At 54.3% G+C, this 16,638-nt stretch overlaps 1 protein-coding gene across 1 annotated transcript in view; it reads left to right on the top strand.

Annotated features, from left to right (window-relative positions):
- Window positions 1-4,241: 4,241 nt before the first annotated feature.
- mindy4b (MINDY family member 4B) overlaps window positions 4,242-16,638 on the top strand; it is a gene marked incomplete at its 5' end in the record, with an annotated part of 35,805 nt that continues 23,408 nt past the window's right edge. The window contains one exon of the mRNA XM_079246156.1: window positions 4,242-4,298. Within this exon, the coding sequence (XP_079102282.1) occupies window positions 4,242-4,298 (57 nt within the window). The remainder of the gene's footprint in view (window positions 4,299-16,638) is intronic.

Raw genomic sequence — 16,638 nt, 5'->3', positions numbered from 1 at the left:
GCTGTCTCCTCCTCCATCTGTCTCCTCCTCCAGCTGTCTCTTCCTCCATCTGTCTCCTCCTCCAGCTGTCTCCTCCTCCATCAGTCTGATCTGTCTCTTCCTCCAGCTGTCTCCTCCTCCAGCTGTCTCCTCCTCCATCTGTCTCCTCCTCCAGCTGTCTCTTCCTCCAGCTGTCTCCTCCTCCATCAGTCTGATCTGTCTCTTCCTCCATCTGTCTCCTCCTCCAGCTGTCTCCTCCTCCATCTGTCTCCTCCTCCAGCTGTCTCCTCCTCCATCTGTCTCCTCCTCCAGCTGTCTCTTCCTCCATCTGTCTCCTCCTCCAGCTGTCTCCTCCTCCATCAGTCTGATCTGTCTCTTCCTCCAGCTGTCTCCTCCTCCAGCTGTCTCCTCCTCCATCTGTCTCCTCCTCCAGCTGTCTCTTCCTCCAGCTGTCTCCTCCTCCATCAGTCTGATCTGTCTCTTCCTCCAGCTGTCTCCTCCTCCAGCTGTCTCCTCCTCCATCTGTCTCCTCCTCCAGCTGTCTCTTCCTCCATCTCTCTCCTCCTCCATCAGTCTGATCTGTCTCTTCCTCCATCTGTCTCCTCCTCCAGCTGTCTCCTCCTCCATCTGTCTCCTCCTCCAGCTTTCTCTTCCTCCATCTGTCTCCTCCTCCATCAGTCTGATCTGTCTCCTCCTCCATCTGTCTCCTCCTCCATCAGTCTGATCTGTCTCTTCCTCCATCTGTCTCCTCCTCCAGCTGTCTCCTCCTCCATCAGTCTGATCTGTCTCTTCCTCCATCTGTCTCCTCCTCCAGCTGTCTCCTCCTCCATCTGTCTCCTCCTCCAGCTGTCTCTTCCTCCATCTGTCTCCTCCTCCATCAGTCTGATCTGTCTCCTCCTCCATCTGTCTCCTCCTCCATCAGTCTGATCTGTCTCCTCCTCCAGCTGTCTCCTCCTCCATCTCTCTCCTCCTCCAGCTGTCTCCTCCTCCATCTGTCTCCTCCTCCAGCTGTCTCCTCCTCCATCTGTCTCCTCCTCCAGCTGTCTCCTCCTCCATCTGTCTCCTCCTCCATCAGTCTGATCTGTCTCCTCCTCCATCTGTCTCCTCCTCCATCTGTCTCCTCCTCCATCAGTCTGATCTGTCTCCTCCTCCATCTGTCTGATCTGTCTTCTCCTCCATCTGTCTCCTCCTCCATCTGTCTGATCTGTCTCCTCCTCCAGCTGTCTCCTCCTCCATCTGTCTGACCTGTCTCCTCCTCCATCTGTCTCCTCCTACATTTATCTCCTCCCCCATCAGTCTGATCTGTCTCCTCCTCCATCTGTCTCCTCCTACATCTATCTCCTCCTCCATCAGTCTGATCTGTCTCCTCCTCCATCTGTCTGATCTGTCTCCTCCTCCATCTGTCTCCTCCTCCAGCTGTCTCCTCCTCCATCTGTCTCCTCCTCCAGCTGTCTCCTCCTCCATCAGTCTCCTCCTCCATCTGTCTCCTCCTCCATCTGTCTGATCTGTCTCCTCCTCCATCTGTCTGATCTGTCTCCTCCTCCATCTGTCTCCTCCTCCATCTGTCTGATCTGTCTCCTCCTCCAGCTGTCTCCTCCTCCATCTGTCTGACCTGTCTCCTCCTCCATCTGTCTGATCTGTCTCCTCCTCCATCTGTCTCCTCCTCCATCAGTCTGATCTGTCTCTTCCTCCATCTGTCTCCTCCTCCAGCTGTCTCCTCCTCCATCTGTCTCCTCCTCCATCTGTCTCCTCCTCCATCTGTCTGATCTGTCTCCTCCTCCATCTGTCTGATCTGTCTCCTCCTCCATCTGTCTCCTCCTCCATCTGTCTGATCTGTCTCCTCCTCCAGCTGTCTCCTCCTCCATCTGTCTGACCTGTCTCCTCCTCCATCTGTCTGATCTGTCTCCTCCTCCATCTGTCTCCTCCTCCATCAGTCTGATCTGTCTCTTCCTCATCTGTCTCCTCCTCCATCAGTCTGATCTGTCTCTTCCTCCATCTGTCTCCTCCTCCAGCTGTCTCCTCCTCCATCTGTCTCCTCCTCCAGCTGTCTCCTCCTCCATCTGTCTCCTCCTCCAGCTGTCTCCTCCTCCATCTGTCTCCTCCTCCAGCTGTCTCCTCCTCCATCTGTCTCCTCCTCCAGCTGTCTCCTCCTCCAGCTGTCTCTTCCTCCATCTGTCTCCTCCTCCAGCTGTCTCCTCCTCCATCTGTCTCCTCCTCCAGCTGTCTCTTCCTCCATCTGTCTCCTCCTCCAGCTGTCTCCTCCTCCATCTGTCTGACCTGTCTCTTCCTCCATCTGTCTCCTCCTCCATCAGTCTGATCTGTCTCTTCCTCCAGCTGTCTCCTCCTCCATCTGTCTCTTCCTCCATCTCTCTCCTCCTCCATCAGTCTGATCTGTCTCTTCCTCCAGCTGTCTCCTCCTCCATCTGTCTCCTCCTCCATCAGTCTGATCTGTCTCTTCCTCCATCTGTCTCTTCCTCCAGCTGTCTCCTCCTCCAGCTGTCTCCTCCTCCATCTGTCTCCTCCTCCAGCTGTCTCCTCCTCCATCTGTCTCCTCCTCCATCTGTCTCTTCCTCCATCTGTCTCTTCCTCCAGCTGTCTCCTCCTCCAGCTGTCTCCTCCTCCATCTGTCTCCTCCTCCAGCTGTCTCCTCCTCCATCTGTCTCCTCCTCGAGCTGTCTCTTCCTCCATCTGTCTCCTCCTCCAGCTGTCTCCTCCTCCATCAGTCTGATCTGTCTCCTCCTCCATCTGTCTCCTCCTCCAGCTGTCTCCTCCTCCATCTGTCTCCTCCTCCAGCTGTCTCTTCCTCCAGCTGTCTCCTCCTCCATCAGTCTGATCTGTCTCTTCCTCCATCTGTCTCCTCCTCCAGCTGTCTCCTCCTCCATCAGTCTGATCTGTCTCCTCCTCCAGCTGTCTCCTCCTCCATCTGTCTCCTCCTCCATCAGTCTGATCTGTCTCTTCCTCCATCTGTCTCTTCCTCCAGCTGTCTCTTCCTCCATCTGTCTCCTCCTCCAGCTGTCTCCTCCTCCATCTGTCTCCTCCTCCATCTGTCTCTTCCTCCAGCTGTCTCCTCCTCCATCAGTCTGATCTGTCTCTTCCTCCATCTGTCTCCTCCTCCAGCTGTCTCCTCCTCCATCAGTCTGATCTGTCTCCTCCTCCAGCTGTCTCTTCCTCCATCTGTCTCCTCCTCCAGCTGTCTCCTCCTCCATCAGTCTGATCTGTCTCCTCCTCCATCTGTCTCCTCCTCCAGCTGTCTCCTCCTCCATCTGTCTCCTCCTCCAGCTGTCTCTTCCTCCATCTGTCTCTTCCTCCAGCTGTCTCCTCCTCCATCAGTCTGATCTGTCTCCTCCTCCATCTGTCTCCTCCTCCAGCTGTCTCCTCCTCCATCTGTCTCCTCCTCCAGCTGTCTCTTCCTCCATCTGTCTCTTCCTCCAGCTGTCTCCTCCTCCATCAGTCTGATCTGTCTCCTCCTCCATCTGTCTCCTCCTCCAGCTGTCTCCTCCTCCATCAGTCTGATCTGTCTCCTCCTCCATCTGTCTCCTCCTCCAGCTGTCTCCTCCTCCATCTGTCTCCTCCTCCAGCTGTCTCTTCCTCCATCTGTCTCCTCCTCCATCTGTCTCCTCCTCCAGCTGTCTCTTCCTCCATCTGTCTCCTCCTCCAGCTGTCTCCTCCTCCATCAGTCTGATCTGTCTCCTCCTCCATCTGTCTCCTCCTCCAGCTGTCTCCTCCTCCATCTGTCTCCTCCTCCAGCTGTCTCTTCCTCCATCTGTCTCTTCCTCCAGCTGTCTCCTCCTCCAGCTGTCTCCTCCTCCATCTGTCTCCTCCTCCAGCTGTCTCTTCCTCCATCTGTCTCCTCCTCCAGCTGTCTCCTCCTCCATCAGTCTGATCTGTCTCTTCCTCCAGCTGTCTCCTCCTCCATCAGTCTGATCTGTCTCCTCCTCCATCTGTCTCTTCCTCCAGCTGTCTCCTCCTCCATCTGTCTCCTCCTCCAGCTGTCTCCTCCTCCATCAGTCTGATCTGTCTCCTCCTCCATCTGTCTCTTCCTCCAGCTGTCTCCTCCTCCATCTGTCTCCTCCTCCAGCTGTCTCCTCCTCCATCAGTCTGATCTGTCTCCTCCTCCATCAGTCTGATCTGTCTCTTCCTCCAGCTGTCTCCTCCTCCATCTGTCTCCTCCTCCATCTGTCTGATCTGTCTCCTCCTCCATCTGTCTCCTCCTTCATCTGTCTCCTCCTCCATCCGTCTCCTCCTCCATCTGTCTCCTCCAAATGTCTCCTCCAGCCCAGCTGCTGCACCCAGGTCGGGAAAATTATGTCTGTCATCAGGTAAGAAGCTCGCCTGGTGGGACCTGTCTCAGGAGGACGGTAGACCTGTCTCAGGAGGACGGTAGACCTGTCTCAGGAGGACATTAGACCTGTCTCAGGAGGACATTAGACCTGTCTCAGGAGGACGGTAGACCTGTCTCAGGAGGACGGTAGACCTGTCTCAGGAGGACATTAGACCTGTCTCAGGAGGACATTAGACCTGTCTCAGGAGGACGGTAGACCTGTCTCAGGAGGACATTAGACCTGTCTCAGGAGGACATTAGACCTGTCTCAGGAGGACATTAGACCTGTCTCAGGAGGACGGTAGACCTGTCTCAGGAGGACATTAGACCTGTCTCAGGAGGACATTAGACCTGTCTCAGGAGGACATTAGATCTGTCTCAGGAGGTCGGTAGACCTGTCTCAGGAGGACGGTAGACCTGTCTCAGGAGGACATTAGACCTGTCTCAGGAGGACATTAGACCTGTCTCAGGAGGACGGTAGACCTGTCTCAGGAGGACATTAGACCTGTCTCAGGAGGACATTAGACCTGTCTCAGGAGGACGGTAGACCTGTCTCAGGAGGACATTAGACCTGTCTCAGGAGGACGGTAGACCTGTCTCAGGAGGACATTAGACCTGTCTCAGGAGGACATTAGACCTGTCTCAGGAGGACATTAGACCTGTCTCAGGAGGACGGTAGACCTGTCTCAGGAGGACATTAGACCTGTCTCAGGAGGACATTAGACCTGTCTCAGGAGGACGGTAGACCTGTCTCAGGAGGACATTAGACCTGTCTCAGGAGGACATTAGACCTGTCTCAGGAGGACGGTAGACCTGTCTCAGGAGGACGGTAGACCTGTCTCAGGAGGACATTAGACCTGTCTCAGGAGGACGGTAGACCTGTCTCAGGAGGACGGTAGACCTGTCTCAGGAGGACATTAGACCTGTCTCAGGAGGAAATTAGACCTGTCTCAGGAGGACATTAGACCTGTCTCAGGAGGACGGTAGACCTGTCTCAGGAGGACGGTAGACCTGTCTCAGGAGGACATTAGACCTGTCTCAGGAGGACATTAGACCTGTCTCAGGAGGACATTAGACCTGTCTCAGGAGGACGGTAGACCTGTCTCAGGAGGACATTAGACCTGTCTCAGGAGGACATTAGACCTGTCTCAGGAGGACGGTAGACCTGTCTCAGGAGGACGGTAGACCTGTCTCAGGAGGACATTAGACCTGTCTCAGGAGGACGGTAGACCTGTCTCAGGAGGACATTAGACCTGTCTCAGGAGGACATTAGACCTGTCTCAGGAGGACATTAGACCTGTCTCAGGAGGACGGTAGACCTGTCTCAGGAGGACATTAGACCTGTCTCAGGAGGACATTAGACCTGTCTCAGGAGGACGGTAGACCTGTCTCAGGAGGACGGTAGACCTGTCTCAGGAGGACATTTGACCTGTCTCAGGAGGACGGTAGACCTGTCTCAGGAGGACGGTAGACCTGTCTCAGGAGGACGGCAGACCTGTCTCAGGAGGACTTTAGACCTGTCTCAGGAGGACATTAGACCTGTCTCAGGAGGTCGGTAGACCTGTCTCAGGAGGACATTAGACCTGTCTCAGGAGGACGGTAGACCTGTCTCAGGAGGACGGTAGACCTGTCTCAGGAGGACATTAGACCTGTCTCAGGAGGACATTAGACCTGTCTCAGGAGGACTTTAGACCTGTCTCAGGAGGACGGTAGACCTGTCTCAGGAGGACATTAGACCTGTCTCAGGAGGACATTAGACCTGTCTCTGGAGGACAGTAGACCTGTCTCAGGAGGACATTAGACCTGTCTCAGGAGGACATTAGACCTGTCTCAGGAGGACATTAGACCTGTCTCAGGAGGACGGTAGACCTGTCTCAGGAGGACGGTAGACCTGTCTCAGGAGGACATTAGACCTGTCTCAGGAGGACGGTAGACCTGTCTCAGGAGGACGGTAGACCTGTCTCAGGAGGACATTAGACCTGTCTCAGGAGGTCGGTAGACCTGTCTCAGGAGGACGGTACACCTGTCTCAGGAGGACATTAGACCTGTCTCAGGAGGACATTAGACCTGTCTCAGGAGGACATTAGACCTGTCTCAGGAGGACGGTAGACCTGTCTCAGGAGGACATTAGACCTGTCTCAGGAGGACGGTAGACCTGTCTCAGGAGGACGGTAGACCTGTCTCAGGAGGACATTAGACCTGTCTCAGGAGAACGGTAGACCTGTCTCAGGAGGACGGTAGACCTGTCTCAGGAGGACATTAGACCTGTCTCAGGAGGTCGGTAGACCTGTCTCAGGAGGACGGTAGACCTGTCTCAGGAGGACATTAGACCTGTCTCAGGAGGACGGTAGACCTGTCTCAGGAGGACGGCAGACCTGTCTCAGGAGGACATTAGACCTGTCTCAGGAGGACATTAGACCTGTCTCAGGAGGACGGTAGACCTGTCTCAGGAGGACGGTAGACCTGTCTCAGGAGGACATTAGACCTGTCTCAGGAGGACGGCAGACCTGTCTCAGGAGGACATTAGACCTGTCTCAGGAGGACATTAGACCTGTCTCAGGAGGACATTAGACCTGTCTCTGGAGGACGGTAGACCTGTCTCAGGAGGACGGTAGACCTGTCTCAGGAGGACATTAGACCTGTCTCAGGAGGACATTAGTCCTGTCTCAGGAGGACGGTAGACCTGTCTCAGGAGGTCGGTAGACCTGTCTCAGGAGGACATTAGACCTGTCTCAGGAGGACGGTAGACCTGTCTCAGGAGGACGGTAGACCTGTCTCAGGAGGACAGTAGACCTGTCTCAGGAAGACATTAGACCTGTCTCAGGAGGACATTAGACCTGTCTCAGGAGGACGGTAGACCTGTCTCAGGAGGTCGGTAGACCTGTCTCAGGAGGACGGTAGATCTGTCTCTGGAGGACATTAGACCTGTCTCAGGAGGACATTAGACCTGTCTCAGGAGGACGGTAGACCTGTCTCAGGAGGACGGTAGACCTGTCTCAGGAGGACATTAGACCTGTCTCAGGAAGACATTAGACCTGTCTCAGGAGGACATTAGACCTGTCTCAGGAGGACTTTAGACCTGTCTCAGGAGGACATTAGAACTGTCTCAGGAGGACATTAGACCTGTCTCAGGAGGACATTAGACCTGTCTCAGGAGGTCGGTAGACCTGTCTCAGGAGGACGGTAGACCTGTCTCAGGAGGACGGTAGACCTGTCTCAGGAGGACGGTAGACCTGTCTCAGGAGGACATTAGACCTGTCTCAGGAGGACGGCAGACCTGTCTCAGGAGGACATTAGACCTGTCTCAGGAGGACGGCAGACCTGTCTCAGGAGGACATTAGACCTGTCTCAGGAGGACGGCAGACCTGTCTCAGGAGGACATTAGACCTGTCTCAGGAGGACGGTAGACCTGTCTCAGGAGGACGGTAGACCTGTCTCAGGAGGATATTAGACCTGTCTCAGGAGGACGGTAGACCTGTCTCAGGAGGACGGTAGATCTGTCTCAGGAGGACGGTAGACCTGTCTCAGGAGGACGGTAGACCTGTCTCAGGAGGACGGTAGACCTGTCTCAGGAGGACGGTAGACCTGTCTCAGGAGGATATTAGACCTGTCTCAGGAGGACGGTAGACCTGTCTCAGGAGGACATTAGACCTGTCTCAGGAGGACGGCAGACCTGTCTCAGGAGGACATTAGACCTGTCTCAGGAGGACGGTAGACCTGTCTCAGGAGGACGGTAGACCTGTCTCAGGAGGATATTAGACCTGTCTCAGGAGGACGGTAGACCTGTCTCAGGAGGACGGTAGACCTGTCTCAGGAGGACATTAGACCTGTCTCAGGAGGACATTAGACCTGTCTCAGGAGGACATTAGACCTGTCTCAGGAGGACGGTAGACCTGTCTCAGGAGGTCGGTAGACCTGTCTCAGGAGGACATTAGACCTGTCTCAGGAGGACATTAGACCTGTCTCAGGAGGTCGGTAGACCTGTCTCAGGAGGACATTAGACCTGTCTCAGGAGGACATTAGAACTGTCTCAGGAGGACGGTAGACCTGTCTCAGGAGGACGGTAGACCTGTCTCAGGAGGACATTAGACCTGTCTCAGGAGGACGGTAGATCTGTCTCAGGAGGACATTAGACCTGTCTCAGGAGGACGGTAGACCTGTCTCAGGAAGACATTAGACCTGTCTCAGGAGGACATTAGACCTGTCTCAGGATGACGGCAGACCTGTCTCAGGAGGACATTAGTCCTGTCTCAGGAGGACGGTAGACCTGTCTCAGGAGGACGGTAGACCTGTCTCAGGAGGACATTAGACCTGTCTCAGGAGGACATTAGACCTGTCTCAGGAGGACATTAGACCTGTCTCAGGAGGTCGGTAGACCTGTCTCAGGAGGACATTAGACCTGTCTCAGGAGGACATTAGAACTGTCTCAGGAGGACGGTAGACCTGTCTCAGGAGGACGGTAGACCTGTCTCAGGAGGACATTAGACCTGTCTCAGGAAGACATTAGACCTGTCTCAGGAGGACATTAGACCTGTCTCAGGATGACGGCAGACCTGTCTCAGGAGGACGGTAGACCTGTCTCAGGAGGACGGTAGACCTGTCTCAGGAGGACATTAGACCTGTCTCAGGAGGACATTAGACCTGTCTCAGGAGGACGGTAGACCTGTCTCAGGATGACGGCAGACCTGTCTCAGGAGGACATTAGACCTGTCTCAGGAGGACGGTAGACCTGTCTCAGGAGGACATTGGACCTGTCTCAGGAGGACATTAGACTTGTCTCAGGAGGACGTTAGACCTGTCTCAGGAGGACGGTAGACCTGTCTCAGGAGGACATTAGACCTGTCTCAGGAGGACTTTAGACCTGTCTCAGGAGGACGGTAGACCTGTCTCAGGAGGACATTAGACCTGTCTCAGGAGGACATTAGACCTGTCTCAGGAGGTCGGTAGATCTGTCTCAGGAGGACATTAGACCTGTCTCAGGAGGTCGGTAGATCTGTCTCAGGAGGACATTAGACCTGTCTCAGGAGGACATTAGACCTGTCTCAGGAGGACGGTAGACCTGTCTCAGGAGGACATTAGTCCTGTCTCAGGAGGACATTAGACCTGTCTCAGGAGGACGGTAGACCTGTCTCAGGAGGACATTAGACCTGTCTCAGGAGGACATTAGACCTGTCTCAGGAGGTCGGTAGACCTGTCTCAGGACGACGGTAGATCTGTCTCAGGAGGACATTAGACCTGTCTCAGGAGGACGGTAGACCTGTCTCAGGAGGACATTAGACCTGTCTCAGGAGGACGGTAGATCTGTCTCAGGAGGACGGTAGATCTGTCTCAGGAGGACATTAGACCTGTCTCAGGAGGACATTAGACCTGTCTCAGGAGGACAGTAGACCTGTCTCAGGAGGACGGTAGACCTGTCTCAGGAGGACATTAGACCTGTCTCAGGAGGACGGTAGACCTGTCTCAGGAGGACATTAGACCTGTCTCAGGAGGACGGTAGATCTGTCTCTGGAGGACGGTAGACCTGTCTCAGGAGGACGGTAGACCTGTCTCAGGAGGACATTAGACCTGTCTCAGGAGGACATTAGACCTTTCTCAGGAGGACATTAGACCTTTCTCAGGAGGACATTAGACCTGTCTCAGGAGGACGGTAGACCTGTCTCAGGAGGACGGTAGACCTGTCTCAGGAGGACATTAGACCTGTCTCAGGAGGACATTAGACCTGTCTCAGGAGGACGGTAGACCTGTCTCAGGAGGACATTAGACCTGTCTCAGGAGGACATTAGACCTGTCTCAGGAGGACGGTAGACCTGTCTCAGGAGGACATTAGACCTGTCTCAGGAGGACATTAGACCTGTCTCAGGAGGACGGTAGACCTGTCTCAGGAGGTCGGTAGACCTGTCTCAGGAGGACATTAGACCTGTCTCAGGAGGACGGTAGACCTGTCTCAGGAGGACATTAGTCCTGTCTCAGGAGGACATTAGACCTGTCTCAGGAGGACGGTAGACCTGTCTCAGGAGGACATTAGACCTGTCTCAGGAGGACATTAGACCTGTCTCAGGAGGTCGGTAGACCTGTCTCAGGAGGACGGTAGATCTGTCTCAGGAGGACATTAGACCTGTCTCAGGAGGACGGTAGATCTGTCTCAGGAGGACATTAGACCTGTCTCAGGAGGAAAGTAGACCTGTCCCAGGAGGACATTAGACCTGTCTCAGGAGGACGGTAGATCTGTCTCAGGAGGACGGTAGACCTGTCTCAGGAGGACATTAGACCTTTCTCAGGAGGACATTAGACCTGTCTCAGGAGGACGGTAGACCTGTCTCAGGAGGACATTAGACCTGTCTCAGGAGGACGGTAGACCTGTCTCAGGAGGACATTAGACCTGTCTCAGGAGGACGGTAGATCTGTCTCTGGAGGACGGTAGACCTGTCTCAGGAGAACGGTAGATCTGTCTCAGGAGGACGGTAGACCTGTCTCAGGAGGACGGTAGATCTGTCTCAGGAGGACATTAGACCTGTCTCAGGAGAACGGTAGATCTGTCTCAGGAGGACGGTAGACCTGTCTCAGGAGGACGGTAGACCTGTCTCAGGAGGACATTAGACCTGTCTCAGGAGGACATTAGACCTTTCTCAGGAGGACATTAGACCTGTCTCAGGAGGACGGTAGACCTGTCTCAGGAGGACATTAGACCTGTCTCAGGAGGACATTAGACCTTTCTCAGGAGGACATTAGACCTGTCTCAGGAGGACATTAGACCTGTCTCAGGAGGACGGCAGACCTGTCTCAGGAGGACGGTAGACCTGTCTCAGGAGGACATTAGACCTGTCTCAGGAGGACATTAGACCTGTCTCAGGAGGACATTAGACCTGTCTCAGGAGGACGGTAGACCTGTCTCAGGAGGACATTAGACCTGTCTCAGGAGGACGGTAGACCTGTCTCAGGAGGACATTAGACCTGTCTCAGGAGGACATTAGACCTGTCTCAGGAGGTCGGTAGACCTGTCTCAGGAGGACATTAGACCTGTCTCAGGAGGACGGTAGACCTGTCTCAGGAGGACATTAGTCCTGTCTCAGGAGGACATTAGACCTGTCTCAGGAGGACGGTAGACCTGTCTCAGGAGGACATTAGACCTGTCTCAGGAGGACATTAGACCTGTCTCAGGAGGTCGGTAGACCTGTCTCAGGACGACGGTAGATCTGTCTCAGGAGGACATTAGACCTGTCTCAGGAGGACGGTAGATCTGTCTCAGGAGGACATTAGACCTGTCTCAGGAGGAAAGTAGACCTGTCTCAGGAGGACATTAGACCTGTCTCAGGAGGACGGTAGATCTGTCTCAGGAGGACGGTAGACCTGTCTCAGGAGGACATTAGACCTTTCTCAGGAGGACGGCAGACCTGTCTCAGGAGGACATTAGACCTGTCTCAGGAGGACGGTAGACCTGTCTCAGGAGGACATTAGACCTGTCTCAGGAGGACGGTAGACCTGTCTCAGGAGGACATTAGACCTGTCTCAGGAGGACATTAGACCTGTCTCAGGAGGACATTAGACCTGTCTCAGGAGGACGGTAGACCTGTCTCAGGAGGACGGTAGACCTGTCTCAGGAGGACATTAGACCTTTCTCAGGAGGACATTAGACCTGTCTCAGGAGGACGGTAGACCTGTCTCAGGAGGACATTAGACCTGTCTCAGGAGGACATTAGACCTGTCTCAGGAGGTCGGTAGACCTGTCTCAGGACGACGGTAGATCTGTCTCAGGAGGACATTAGACCTGTCTCAGGAGGACGGTAGACCTGTCTCAGGAGGACATTAGACCTGTCTCAGGAGGACGGTAGATCTGTCTCAGGAGGACGGTAGATCTGTCTCAGGAGGACATTAGACCTGTCTCAGGAGGACATTAGACCTGTCTCAGGAGGACAGTAGACCTGTCTCAGGAGGACGGTAGACCTGTCTCAGGAGGACATTAGACCTGTCTCAGGAGGACGGTAGACCTGTCTCAGGAGGACATTAGACCTGTCTCAGGAGGACGGTAGATCTGTCTCTGGAGGACGGTAGACCTGTCTCAGGAGGACGGTAGACCTGTCTCAGGAGGACATTAGACCTGTCTCAGGAGGACATTAGACCTTTCTCAGGAGGACGGTAGACCTGTCTCAGGAGGACATTAGACCTGTCTCAGGAGGACATTAGACCTTTCTCAGGAGGACATTAGACCTTTCTCAGGAGGACATTAGACCTGTCTCAGGAGGACATTAGACCTGTCTCAGGAGGACGGTAGACCTGTCTCAGGAGGACATTAGACCTGTCTCAGGAGGACATTAGACCTGTCTCAGGAGGACGGTAGACCTGTCTCAGGAGGACATTAGACCTGTCTCAGGAGGACATTAGACCTGTCTCAGGAGGACGGTAGACCTGTCTCAGGAGGTCGGTAGACCTGTCTCAGGAGGACATTAGACCTGTCTCAGGAGGACGGTAGACCTGTCTCAGGAGGACATTAGTCCTGTCTCAGGAGGACATTAGACCTGTCTCAGGAGGACGGTAGACCTGTCTCAGGAGGACATTAGACCTGTCTCAGGAGGACATTAGACCTGTCTCAGGAGGACGGTAGACCTGTCTCAGGAGGACATTAGACCTGTCTCAGGAGGACGGTAGACCTGTCTCAGGAGGACATTAGACCTGTCTCAGGAGGACGGTAGATCTGTCTCTGGAGGACGGTAGACCTGTCTCAGGAGAACGGTAGATCTGTCTCAGGAGGACATTAGACCTGTCTCAGGAGGACATTAGACCTGTCTCAGGAGGTCGGTAGATCTGTCTCAGGAGGACGGTAGATCTGTCTCAGGAGGACATTAGACCTGTCTCAGGAGGACGGTAGATCTGTCTCAGGAGGACATTAGACCTGTCTCAGGAGGAAAGTAGACCTGTCCCAGGAGGACATTAGACCTGTCTCAGGAGGACGGTAGATCTGTCTCAGGAGGACGGTAGACCTGTCTCAGGAGGACATTAGACCTTTCTCAGGAGGACATTAGACCTGTCTCAGGAGGACGGTAGACCTGTCTCAGGAGGACATTAGACCTGTCTCAGGAGGACGGTAGACCTGTCTCAGGAGGACATTAGACCTGTCTCAGGAGGACGGTAGATCTGTCTCTGGAGGACGGTAGACCTGTCTCAGGAGGACATTAGACCTGTCTCAGGAGGACGGTAGACCTGTCTCAGGAGGACATTAGACCTGTCTCAGGAGGACGGTAGACCTGTCTCAGGAGGACATTAGATCTGTCTCAGGAGGACGGTAGATCTGTCTCAGGAGGTCGGTAGACCTGTCTCAGGAGGAAAGTAGACCTGTCCCAGGAGGACATTAGACCTGTCTCAGGAGGACGGTAGATCTGTCTCAGGAGGACGGTAGACCTGTCTCAGGAGGACATTAGACCTTTCTCAGGAGGACATTAGACCTGTCTCAGGAGGACGGTAGACCTGTCTCAGGAGGACATTAGACCTGTCTCAGGAGGACGGTAGACCTGTCTCAGGAGGACATTAGACCTGTCTCAGGAGGACGGTAGATCTGTCTCTGGAGGACGGTAGACCTGTCTCAGGAGAACGGTAGATCTGTCTCAGGAGGACGGTAGACCTGTCTCAGGAGAACGGTAGATCTGTCTCAGGAGGACGGTAGACCTGTCTCAGGAGGACGGTAGACCTGTCTCAGGAGGACATTAGACCTGTCTCAGGAGGACGGTAGACCTGTCTCAGGAGGACATTAGACCTGTCTCAGGAGGACATTAGACCTGTCTCAGGAGGACGGTAGACCTGTCTCAGGAGGACATTAGACCTGTCTCAGGAGGACATTAGACCTGTCTCAGGAGGACATTAGACCTGTCTCAGGAGGACGGTAGACCTGTCTCAGGAGGACATTAGACCTGTCTCAGGAGGACGGTAGACCTGTCTCAGGAGGACATTAGACCTGTCTCAGGAGGACATTAGACCTGTCTCAGGAGGTCGGTAGACCTGTCTCAGGAGGACATTAGACCTGTCTCAGGAGGACGGTAGACCTGTCTCAGGAGGACATTAGTCCTGTCTCAGGAGGACATTAGACCTGTCTCAGGAGGACGGTAGACCTGTCTCAGGAGGACATTAGACCTGTCTCAGGAGGACATTAGACCTGTCTCAGGAGGTCGGTAGACCTGTCTCAGGACGACGGTAGATCTGTCTCAGGAGGACATTAGACCTGTCTCAGGAGGACGGTAGATCTGTCTCAGGAGGACATTAGACCTGTCTCAGGAGGAAAGTAGACCTGTCTCAGGAGGACATTAGACCTGTCTCAGGAGGACATTAGACCTGTCTCAGGAGGTCGGTAGACCTGTCTCAGGACGACGGTAGATCTGTCTCAGGAGGACATTAGACCTGTCTCAGGAGGACGGTAGACCTGTCTCAGGAGGACATTAGACCTTTCTCAGGAGGACGGCAGACCTGTCTCAGGAGGACATTAGACCTGTCTCAGGAGGACGGTAGACCTGTCTCAGGAGGACATTAGACCTGTCTCAGGAGGACGGTAGACCTGTCTCAGGAGGACATTAGACCTGTCTCAGGAGGACATTAGACCTGTCTCAGGAGGACATTAGACCTGTCTCAGGAGGACGGTAGACCTGTCTCAGGAGGACGGTAGACCTGTCTCAGGAGGACATTAGACCTTTCTCAGGAGGACGGCAGACCTGTCTCAGGAGGACATTAGACCTGTCTCAGGAGGACGGTAGACCTGTCTCAGGAGGACATTAGACCTGTCTCAGGAGGACGGCAGACCTGTCTCAGGAGGACATTAGACCTGTCTCAGGAGGTCGGTAGACCTGTCTCAGGAGGACGGTAGATCTGTCTCTGGAGGACATTAGACCTGTCTCAGGAGGTCGGTAGACCTGTCTCAGGAGGACATTAGACCTGTCTCAGGAGGTCGGTAGACCTGTCTCAGGAGGACATTAGACCTGTCTCAGGAGGACGGCAGACCTGTCTCAGGAGGACATTAGACCTGTCTCAGGAGGTCGGTAGACCTGTCTCAGGAGGACATTAGACCTGTCTCAGGAGGACGGCAGACCTGTCTCAGGAGGACATTAGACCTGTCTCAGGAGGTCGGTAGACCTGTCTCAGGAGGACGGCAGACCTGTCTCAGGAGGACGGTAGATCTGTCTCTGGAGGACGGTAGACCTGTCTCAGGAGGACGGTAGACCTGTCTCAGGAGGACGGCAGATCTGTCTCAGGAGGACATTAGACCTGTCTCAGGAGGTCGGTAGACCTGTCTCAGGAGGACGGTAGATCTGTCTCTGGAGGACGGTAGACCTGTCTCAGGAGGACATTAGACCTGTCTCAGGAGGACGGCAGACCTGTCTCAGGAGGACATTAGACCTATCTCAGGAGGTCGGTAGACCTGTCTCAGGAGGACAGTAGACCTGTCTCAGGAGGTCGGTAGACCTGTCTCAGGAGGACATTAGACCTGTCTCAGGAGGACATTAGACCTGTCTCAGGAGGACGGTAGACCTGTCTCAGGAGGACATTAGACCTGTCTCAGGAGGACATTAGACCTGTCTCAGGAGGACATTAGACCTGTCTCAGGAGGACATTAGACCTATCTCAGGAGGACGGTAGACCTGTCTCAGGAGGACATTAGATCTGTCTCAGGAGGACGGTAGACCTGTCTCAGGAGGACGGTAGACCTGTCTCAGGAGGACGGTAGACCTGTCTCAGGAGGACAGTAGACCTGTCTCAGGAGGTCGGTAGACCTGTCTCAGGAGGACATTAGACCTGTCTCAGGAGGACATTAGACCTGTCTCAGGAGGACGGTAGACCTGTCTCAGGAGGACATTAGACCTGTCTCAGGAGGACATTAGACCTGTCTCAGGAGGTCGGTAGACCTGTCTCAGGAGGACATTAGACCTGTCTCAGGAGGACGGTAGACCTGTCTCAGGAGGACATTAGACCTGTCTCAGGAGGACATTAGACCTGTCTCAGGAGGACATTAGACCTGTCTCAGGACGACGGTAGATCTGTCTCAGGAGGACATTAGACCTGTCTCAGGACGACGGTAGATCTGTCTCAGGAGGACATTAGACCTGTCTCAGGAGGACGGTAGATCTGTCTCAGGAGGACATTAGACCTGTCTCAGGAGGAAAGTAGACCTGTCTCAGGAGGACATTAGACCTGTCTCAGGAGGACGGTAGACCTGTCTCAGGAGGACGGCAGACCTGTCTCAGGAGGACATTAGACCTGTCTCAGGAGGACGGTAGACCTGTCTCAGGAGGACATTAGACCTGTCTCAGGAGGACGGTAGACCTGTCTCAGGAGGACATTAGACCTGTCTCAGGAGGACGGTA

Source organism: Telmatherina bonti (genome assembly GCF_933228915.1).
Source record: "Telmatherina bonti genome assembly, chromosome: 9".
Classification (NCBI taxonomy): Eukaryota; Metazoa; Chordata; class Actinopteri; order Atheriniformes; family Telmatherinidae; genus Telmatherina; species Telmatherina bonti.
Note: the sequence above shows the minus strand (reverse complement) of the source record. Positions and strands in the feature narration are given on the sequence as shown.